The sequence below is a fragment of the Opisthorchis viverrini genome (assembly GCF_000715545.1).
Source record: "Opisthorchis viverrini unplaced genomic scaffold opera_v5_117, whole genome shotgun sequence".
NCBI classification, from domain to species: Eukaryota; Metazoa; Platyhelminthes; class Trematoda; order Opisthorchiida; family Opisthorchiidae; genus Opisthorchis; species Opisthorchis viverrini.
Genome location: NW_008751771.1, coordinates 1,001,794 through 1,011,832, shown reverse-complemented (window position 1 = coordinate 1,011,832; position 10,039 = coordinate 1,001,794). Strand labels below are relative to the sequence as shown.

The window sequence follows — 10,039 nt, the reverse complement described above, 5'->3', positions numbered from 1 at the left end:
GAATATCGTGCCAACTGAATCATGAGGCGGCCTGTGTGCAGCACATCCAGCTGGAGGACATCATAAACGAGAGATTCAATTGAGTCTCCCGTGAAAACCAAATTGATTTGCAAATGAGTATATTTCTCGAGTGTAAACAACAGTTTGAGACAGTCAACCCCGGAATTGTGAATCGGCGACATACTTGGATTGCTGAGTAGCTTGGATTACATGTGAAAATTTAACGAGCGAACCACTTCGGCCAAATAGCCATTGGAAATTGCCAAGGAACTAGCAGTTGTCAAGTGATGAGCCTCGAGGTTTTTATTAGGTGATTGCGAGATTTGTAGAATTCACGCGCAGGTTCGAACAGTCATCCCATTGTCTTGGCACAAACACCTTGGTGAGTCCACATCGAAGGAGAGTAACACTAGACTCGAGTTGCGCTCTTAATGTAGTACCACACCTTTGTTGTGCCTGGGTTCGAACTCCGGATTTCCGACCTGCAAGGGGACTACGTGCGTTTAGAAGCTGTGCACACAAACATTTGATAACACAAGAGTGAAGAGTTGAGGCACCTGTACGCTCGTTTTTCCAAAATTTTGTTCTGAAAGATGCGCAAATAGGTGTATACTTTGAAGACCGAATCTTACCGCTCCGTTTTAACAGCAGCCAGGAAACCGCAAGGGTGATGTGCATTCTATCAAAGTGCAAACACATAGCGCAAGCAGATGCTGAGTACCGATGCGTGTTTAGAACATGTACTACAAAGTAAGCACCAAAATAATAGTATGTACATAAAAATAAATAATAATGCTAATACTTTAGCTATGCTCTAATCTACCTATGTCTATACATTTTCTCGGGTAACTATCTAGAAAGTAACAAGTGTCAAAATCAAGGGTGATACTCAACATATCTCATCCCGTTATTAGTGGGAGAGACCAGCGCGTTCTAGCTTCTGTTTGTCAGAAGTGAGTGAGAGCAGAGCAACTGAATAGTATCCATAAAGTTGAAGACAAGCTACAGTCGATTTCGGAGCCAAGGACACCAAAAAGAAGCTGCCAACAACAAGTAAACAAGTTTCCCGTCAAACAGTGTGGGCGCAATGTACTCTGTTCTCTCTTTGCTGACAGAAGTTGATTGGCCAGTTGGTGAAAATGAAGCGCTGAATTAGACCAAAATTTTAGGTGTCAGTACCAAACATCTGGACAGTGTGTTGCTGCGTTGATTGGCATGAACATGACTTATTGAAACAGAGTATGGATACTGAAGGGAAAAATCAAGCAACACGGTCGTGTTCGGTTTCTGGCTTCAGGTAACCAACCAAACTTACCAGATATGAAGTACGGCGGGATAAAAGTCCTAATGCTCCTCATGTGGTTCAAGTAGATATTAGCAAAGCGGACCAAAATGGATGATGTCACTATTCCTATGTTTCGTTGGAATGTAACCGTTCGCATCGAAGCCTACGGCAAAATCCGAACCACTCCTCAACAGCTTAGATACGTGTCGCATGAGGCGAAAGTCCACGTCAGTTCAAGTGCGAACTTCATAGAAAATGCAAAAAAGCGATACCCTGATAAATTTCGATAGTTGGTAATGATGCATGTACACGTTTGCGTATGCACATAAACGCAACCTGGCTATCCCGTACAAACTGGATGGTGCGCTAAAGAATGGCTCCAGAGAACATCTGTAAAGTGTCGTACTGTGGTATCAACTTGAAATTAGAAGGTGTTGACAGATGGTGGCTTACACGACTAAGTGTGTGCGGCGCATGCCTTTGTAATTGTTGTGTTGGGTCGTGATATATAACGATATTTATTTATACTACTATTAATTAGGTGTTAGAGCTGCACCAAGTGCTGAGAGCGATTCAACAGTGTGCCTTTTGCACCTGGCCGAAAACATTTTGTGTAGAAACTGCATTCATGCCGTGTTCGAAACGCAAAGAGATTGCAACACAGCGGGATTCTACAACGGAATTTCGATGTGATTCACCCTAGCCTAATTGGTGAAACACCTAAATACCTGAACTAGTCCTGAACGTTCTGAGCGTTCATCACGATTTTGGCGTAAACAAAGTGGGCGAAATTGCATTTTCTCTTAAAGTGAATTAATTCCGGAGTATTTGCAATTTGCGGGCGCTTTTATATTTGCAGTCCATTGTAATCAAAATGGATAAACGTAGCCACAATAATAACAAATGGAATATTTGATTTGCAAGTAAAAAACCGCCCAAGTGTGAGTTAATCACAGTGCTGATCAACTACCCACGGTCACTCAAGTTTTAAACTACTAGCTAGAAGTTTTCGATTCTAAATTCCTGGAAATCTTAGTGAGATATCCAGTGATGATAACTTTCAGTGCTCCTCGGCTTTTCAGCATAGACAGATTTCGCTCACTGATCAAATCCCCCACCGAGGAACTCTGATATGCCTTCGCATGCACACTACTCTTAGCTAGATGTACTGCTGAGCCTGGAATTTTGTATAAGCACACTCCGGTGCACAAAAAACACCTCGATCCGGAAGACTAATGTCTAGTTCGTCGCACTAATTTTTCTGACAGTCACAAGTATGTTACAATCGGATAGACTTGTTCTCAGCTCTAGTGGTTAACCATGAATCCTTTAGACTGTTATTTGGATACTCTCGGGGAGGTCAGGCTCCTGAAAACAATACCAGAATGCTCAAAGCCTACTGAAAGCCCCGAACTCCACCAAAAGTGAAGCGGTGAAAGAGTCAAGCGTCCGGGCGAGCGAATCCAGCCTCTGATTGGATGCTCAAGCAGCCACCTCAGTGTATATGGGTAGAGAACCAGCCTCTGATTGGATGCTCAAGCAGCCAATCAGTTCAGCAACGACTGACGGTGATGAGCGTTCAGGCATGTCATGGGGCACGGCCGGTAATGATGAGTGACAGCGGTCGGCATGCTGTATTCAAATTTAAAGTTCAATTTGAATACTGCGAATGCTCCTGATTGTTTTTGCACTTATTTGTTAGTAACAAAGATGTCGTGTTCCTCGAGAACTACACTCATTTGCAAATCAATTTGTTTTTCACGAAAGTGACTCAACAGAATCTCCTCATGATATTCTACAACTGAATATGCTGCACACAGGCCGTCTCATGTTCCAGTTGGCACGAGATATTGCAGTATATTTTCATAGAGAAAGCTACTCACCAGGTTGCTAAAGACCCTTCGACAACCCACGATATCTCGAATATCGTGCCAACTGAAACATGAGGTGGCCTGTGTGCAGCATATTCAGTTGTAGAATATCATAAATGAGAGATTCAGTTGAGTCTCGTGAAAATCAAATTGATTTGCACATGAGTGTATTTATCGAATTCTGTTGCATGATTGTCTTGCTGATTTTTTTCATCATGTTCTAGATATTTTCGATGGGACTTAAAGTCGCTGAGTAGACAGCCAGATGCAAGAGCATACCACAATCGTATCGCGGCTAATCGAAGGTGCTTCGCAATTCACTATGAAATGGGTCATAATCATGGACTACCACAACGCTTCATTTTTAGTCCTCAGTCAGAATGTTAATTAGACCTCGAAACAAAAGCTGACGTCTATTATTTGTGGAAGACCCTTGATGCAGTGAACAACACAGTAGACCAACTTTGTCTATTGCACTGGTGATATAAAGATTGGTGCCGTGTCCATTGCTAGAGTTGATCAAGCTCTTAACCCTACTGAATCCAGACTACCGGTTTGGCTGTGGACCACGATAAGTTTACCTAGAACACGATCATGAACGAAAGCGTATGCATTATTTCATCCACCCAAGTAGCAGGACTCTTCCCGACCTTTCTATTGAGCAGTCTAAGAAGAATGTGCGCAGGAACTCACTTTGTAGTACAGGTTTACAACGAAGAGCATTCAAACGGCATCAACGTAACCGGAAAGCTATTTACGGTTTCCATGTAATAGTTCGGTGAACTGAAGGGAACAACTGTCACCCTCAGTGATGTCAAAGTTTGCATTTTGTTTTATTCCCTAAACACTGCTTGTTGTCCAAACAAACGCAGCAATGCTAAAGCAGGCTTTCAGTGACCTTTCAGGGTAACAACAAAGCTTCAGTTGAAAGTTCGTATCCCCCCGCCGCAGACTGCAATAGGCAGTCGGCTGATCTACGCTAGGTGCGAGGGGGACTTATCACCTCAGTGTATGTGGGTAGAGAAACGATCCCACGATGCATCGTGAGTATGGTATAGGCTACAAAAGTGTGGACGAATAGAGGGGGAATTACCTGATTGCATTAGGCGCCAACTCGGTCATCCGAAGTTAAGTGAGTGCAAGGAGGAGAGAATGTAAAAGTTTGCTGTCACTGTCCTTCTACCGGGAACCCTTATGACTTTGCGCAGGATAAGAACCATCGTTTCCGTCTCGTTTAAGCAATCCCTTCCTATTTTTAGCCAAAGCCATTGTTTTTGTGTCCAGTTGCATTCGTCAGTGGGGGTGCTCTCGTAATCATGAAGTCTTCCTGACCAAATTAATTTGTGGTCAGTGGCCTCAGGAGACGGTGGGAATTGAGCTAAGCCTTGTTGATTCGTGGGTAACCGCTTCAGGACTTCCCGGAGGAGTTTGTGTTCTCGTCTGTACATTCGTTTGGAAAATCACTATAGGCGAACGCAAGAAGAAACGGCCATGGTTTCTGACCCTGCTGTAATCCGTTTTTGGAACATACTGACACATCGTACCGGTTATGAGAGCTCGTGTAGTTTGACGTCATTTTGTTCGTCTATCTCTTGTCATCATACCGAATAAGGAATAGAAAATCAACGCATACCTGGTGCAGCTAAGAATCACGGAAATGCATACGAAACCTGTCGAACGATTGATATTGTGCCTCCTGCATAATTGTTTGAATTGTTACTGAGGCTAGACGCACATCGCGCTGAGCCACCAGTGCGAACGAACGCTAAACAGGCGGTCTAAAAAGATCTGAACAGAATCAAATTTGGGGGCATTGGACAAGGCTGGCCCAAGTCTTTCACGATAAAGCCAGCCTCAGTGCCATCTTTGACCTGAATCGACAAATTGTCGAAGATTTCTCCCGGTGAAACAGAGCACCTTTGGCCGAGGGATCGGCATTGAGACATGATCGAGTGAATGGTTCTTGTGTCTATCTAAGCACTGTTTTTTCCTGGGCGTTTGTTTCACACTGATAAACTAAAAAGACACTTTTCATGAAGGAAACTACTCACAAGGTTGCTGAAAACCCTTTGACAGCCCACGACCGGTTTCGGTCTTCTGTTTCGAGCTCATCAGGTAGGCGCAGTCCCCGAGTTTCTTTACACACCTTCGGATTCTGTCATGACCATTATCCTTTCCCGGACAGGCCCGAAGTACATTCTTCACAGGCTGTTCTGCTCAGACAATTTATTATTCCACCACTTCCAGTTTACTACTTATTTCCTCTGATCATCACGTAAGCTTTCATGCTCATCAGACTCACCTTTTTTAACCAGCAAATTGCGTACTACGTTTTACCGCGTTTAATTCGACCCTACAATGATGCGTGTAGATCGGTAGGTGGGCGGCCCCGGAAAACTCGTGGATTTAGTTTTCTTGATTCTTAGCCTCTTTTCTCCCTAATGATCAGTTATCGTTTCCTGACGGTCATTTCTGTGTAGGCGCAAAGGTGATGGCTTTCGAACACTACAGGGAATAACTCATTTTTGAAAGTAATGTAAAACGAGATATTTCAAACTTCGTAGGTTCTGGGGCATCTGCCCTAGCAACCAAAAATGTATACGTTATGAAAGAAAATTCATCACTTTTCAGCTCTTCCGTGTTTGTCAGGTTACCAAGAAACCTCTAGAAAACTGGTAAATGTGGGATGTCAACACACTCCCGGTTGCCATGGTGGGTCTGGGAGAAGACACAATACACATGTCCCATCACCTGAGTAGAACCACATACCAGTTAGACCAGAAAACATGGGGCCTAAAATTCAGTAATTATAGACTGTCCGGAACGTAACATGACAGTGCTTTGCAGGCCCATTGTGATTAAGAGCTAACACGACGGGAGGTGTTCTAACCACACAGGGTGTGTGTGTATTAATCTTGGAGCCAACGTTTCAAGTGTTTCACCCCAGCAATGTTGTTATCCAAAGACATACTCTAACACAATGAAATATTGAAAAATTTGGCGAAGTGGATTGGTCAAACGTTAGGAGGTGGCAAAATATTTTTTTAAACTGCAGAGTTTTGTAACGAATGACTACAATTATAAAATCTGTTGTATGGTCCTTAATACAGTGTGGCTGGTACCTTGGTCTTTAGTGAAACTATACGTATTGCATATAAAAAAATCGCCTATATATGGTTCTTGTATGAAAGTTGTCGTTTTTGCCGAAAATGTTCTATCTTTCTTCAAAATGTTATAATTCTGAATTGTTTTGCAAAAAATGTCTCAACTGTGACACCTTCCCGGTGCTTAGCTGCCAGGTTGCCCAAGCCTTGACAGGGGAAGTCGAGAGGCAGAGGTCGGGTTCGAACCACGGACCTTCCGATCAGTAAATTCGCGCTCTAACCACTTGGTCAATCTCGCCCCCACGTATTGTATATGCAAACGAGAGGTTTTTCGGTGATGTACTTGAATAGGCTGAAACGTTTTGTCTACTTTTCGGGAATTATTTGACTGGTTTGCCAAAAGTTAGCACGTTCATTCAGCCTCAAACTCATTTGTCGGTCGGACTATACACTCATTTATATCAAATTATTTTCGCAAGGCTTTAGACAACAGCGTTTGAAATTTACTCAGTTTATCACGTGAACCGTATAAAAATGTGTTCCGTAGATCAATACCGTGGGAACACCGCGTCATCCCGTTGTAGGTCATCAATTTGTGATCTCTTAAACATACCTGGTTTTATAATACTGCACAAAATTTAACAGAACATATTGCTCCTAACAGTGTATTCTAGAGATAAAATATTCTTTCAACTAACACTGGCCTAGGCGCCGTAAAGAAGTAACCTTATTTACATGCACACTGCTGACTGAATTGGCAAAAACTTAAAAATGAATTGATGTATTCTCGAATCCCGAGGTCTGACTTGATTAGTTCCACATGAGCTACAATTCATTTGAGTTTGACTATTGCTGTACAAACAAATATTCATTCCGCATAAGTATAACTTTTGGTCTCCTGTTGACTTGCTATGTTGTTCCATACAGGCTGGTGATTGGTACTTTATTTCTGCCCAATCCTGGATCATCCACTAACTTCAGTAACACACAGCTATAGTTATCTGGGTTCTCCCCTTAAAAGAGTTCGTTGGGCGAAACAGCTCAAGTGGTTAGATCGCGAATTTACTGACTAGAAGGTCCGTGGTTCGAACTCGACCTCTACCTCTCGACTTCCCCTGTCAAGGCTTGGGCAACCTGGCAGCTAAGCACCGGGAAGGTGTCACAGTTGAGACATTTTTTGCAAAACAATTCAGAATTATAACATTTTGAAGAAAGATAGAACATTTTCGGCAAAAACGACAACTTTCATACAAGAACCATATATAGGCTTAACTAAGTTGGAAGCAACTGACGTTACACCCACCCGTACTTCAGTCGCACACCTTGAGTGTTTACGTCTACAGCCTGTGCTGTTTTCGTGCATCACTGGATGTGTGAATAGGACTCAAAAGTCTAGGTGCAAAGGAAATACTTTCTGGACCATTTTCGTGCATAACCCTTGAGAAGACACAAGAAATAAGTTTCCTTTACTCTTATCAGAAGCTTAGGTCGAAAAAGCTATGAAAAACTCAACAAAAACGCTATCTCCTCAAAATATTTTCTACTCACCAGGGCAAGATGGAAAGTGGGGGAGTCAGCCCGGACTGCCTGCATTCTTTCTCACTGGGTGAAAGTGCACATATGACTGTTGGCGTGAAAACACGCTCAGCTGAAACCCTATTCCCCGGAAGTAGGTAAAAATAATTCTAATCGGTTTTCAAAATCACACTTCCGGCGCATTTGCAGGAGGGAACGAGAAGCGACGCTCGCTTTCTTGCTCTTGTCACTCAGATTCACAAAAGTGCGTGTATGCCAACAAATGCACGACATGATACATAGTTTGCCGCGATAGGGAAGTGCCTTTCAGGTAAGGATTAAAAATTCCTTATTTGTAGCGAACGAAATGTTTGTCAGGTGCATTTTTTGATGTCGCAAGGTTTTTCCCGAGTTACCAACACTTGTCCAAAAGAATTTTCGGTCCTTCCTTCGTCACCGCATGTTACTGCTGATCACATACGAAATGATCTTGCCGAATAGATATATCTTAATATAGTTCAATCTGTGGTGAGTTGCAACCCCCCGATCAACGGTCGGCTGACGACGGGCAATGCCAACACGAAAACATATTCGGATCTCAAAAGACGGGGTCTAATTCAGCATTAGTCGTCTCAAATGACTGTTTAAGTACATTTTTGAGTGCATTATTTATATTGAAATGCCAAATAACATTTACTGTTACATTTCTTGCTCACTGAGAGCTCAAAGTAGTTTCTTTTGCCAACAGATTTTCGTTGTTGGTTTTTATGTTAACGCATCATTTTTTTCAGTTGTGGTTTGGATAAACTCACCAAAAGTGTGGTGTTGTGTTGGATCAATTTATTGGATGCCACCCAAATTCTGACGACTCAAAATCCACCTCAAACCAGTCGTTATATCCGCGCAGATGTTTTGGCCGATAGACAACATCGTTTTCAAATTGCTTCAGTAATCAGAGCGACAATAATTTACACAACATTAAAGGGGACGTATGGCCAGACAGAAAGAGGAAGGAGACTTACCAAGACAGAAAAAAAGCATGTTCAGTAGGCGTCGACAACGAAGGACTTCAAGCAGGTAATCGAGCTGGTCAGTGCATCAGTCAGAGTCAATAAGATGCTTTCAACTATTGACATTAGGTGTCACCCCTTATCAGTAAATGCGTGAATGCATCAGCACCCATGTCGGCCAAGCCGGTACTCAAATGGGCAGTGCGTGCTGGAGGCTCTACTGCTTAGAGCACGGAATTCAACCTGACGGGCTTACATCCAATGCTGGTGTTGGACAGGCCGGTGACAATTCATTCAGTACGTTCTTCAACGATACTGGATCTGGTCGTTACGTTCCTCGTGCAGTGTTTGTTGATTTGGAACCGATAGTAGTTGGTGAACTACGAATCGGGGCGTATCGGCAGTTGTTCTACCCCGAATAAATAATAAGCGGCAAGGAAGATGCTGCTCGCGGGAATAGACCGTGTCCGGAAATTGTCAGATCAATATCAAGATCTTCAGCGCTTTCTCATATTTCACTCATTCGGCTGTGGGACCGGATCGCGTTTCACTTCTTTGCTGATGGAGCGACTTTCCGTTGACTATGGGAAGAAGGCGGAGCTAGAGTTTGCCATCTATCCAGCTCCACACATTGCGACGGCTGTTGCGAAGCCCTACAACTCAATCCTGACAGCACACACACGACTTTGTAGCACACGGATTGCGCTTTCATGGTTGACAACGAAGCTATCTACGACATCTGCCGTTGTAACCTGTCCATCGAACGTGCACAAACTTAAACCGTTTAATTGGGCAGGTGGTGAGCTCACTGACGGCCTCATTCCCTTTCCTACTTACCACGTACTTATCACACATCCCTGTATCGTAATTTAGAACTCGGCAAGGTATATCATTCAGTGCGCCAAATATCTTCTGGAAAATTCACGATGCTCATCCAAACTTGGGAATCAAGTTTGTTTGTGAACTCACCAGAAATGAATTATACCCACCACAAAATTTGAATCAGACTGATAAATGAGGAAGATGGAATGACAGTCGAACAAAAATATCGCAAATCTACGTTACCTCTAGCGCTGCGGTCACTTTTGTTTTTTTTTACATTGTGAACCTGACCACTTAACTCGGTTCCTGACTGACTGATGGTTGCTTGCTTTTCTGCTTTGAATTCTTCTCTTGTCACTGGTTTCCAGATTCATCAGAGGTGCATTCAAAGTGGGGCACAAGATAAGTTGAGCAGATCAATAGTAGCGTTTT

At 43.1% G+C, this 10,039-nt stretch overlaps 2 protein-coding genes across 2 annotated transcripts in view; one reads left to right on the top strand and one right to left on the bottom strand.

Annotated features, from left to right (window-relative positions):
* Positions 1-3,237, bottom strand: part of T265_05853 (hypothetical protein) — a gene marked incomplete at both ends in the record, with an annotated part of 7,851 nt that extends 4,614 nt beyond the window's left edge. The window contains 2 exons of the mRNA XM_009170974.1: positions 16-200; positions 3,169-3,237. Of these exons, the coding sequence (XP_009169238.1) occupies positions 16-182 (167 nt within the window). The remainder of the gene's footprint in view (positions 1-15; positions 201-3,168) is intronic.
* A 5,697-nt stretch (positions 3,238-8,934) lies between these two features.
* On the top strand, positions 8,935-9,207 carry T265_05852 (hypothetical protein; the record flags this gene model as incomplete). Its single annotated transcript, XM_009170973.1, has 1 exon — positions 8,935-9,207. One exon carries the CDS (start codon positions 8,935-8,937, stop codon positions 9,205-9,207), a length of 273 nt encoding a protein of 90 aa, XP_009169237.1.
* Between the last annotated feature and the right edge of the window lie 832 nt (positions 9,208-10,039).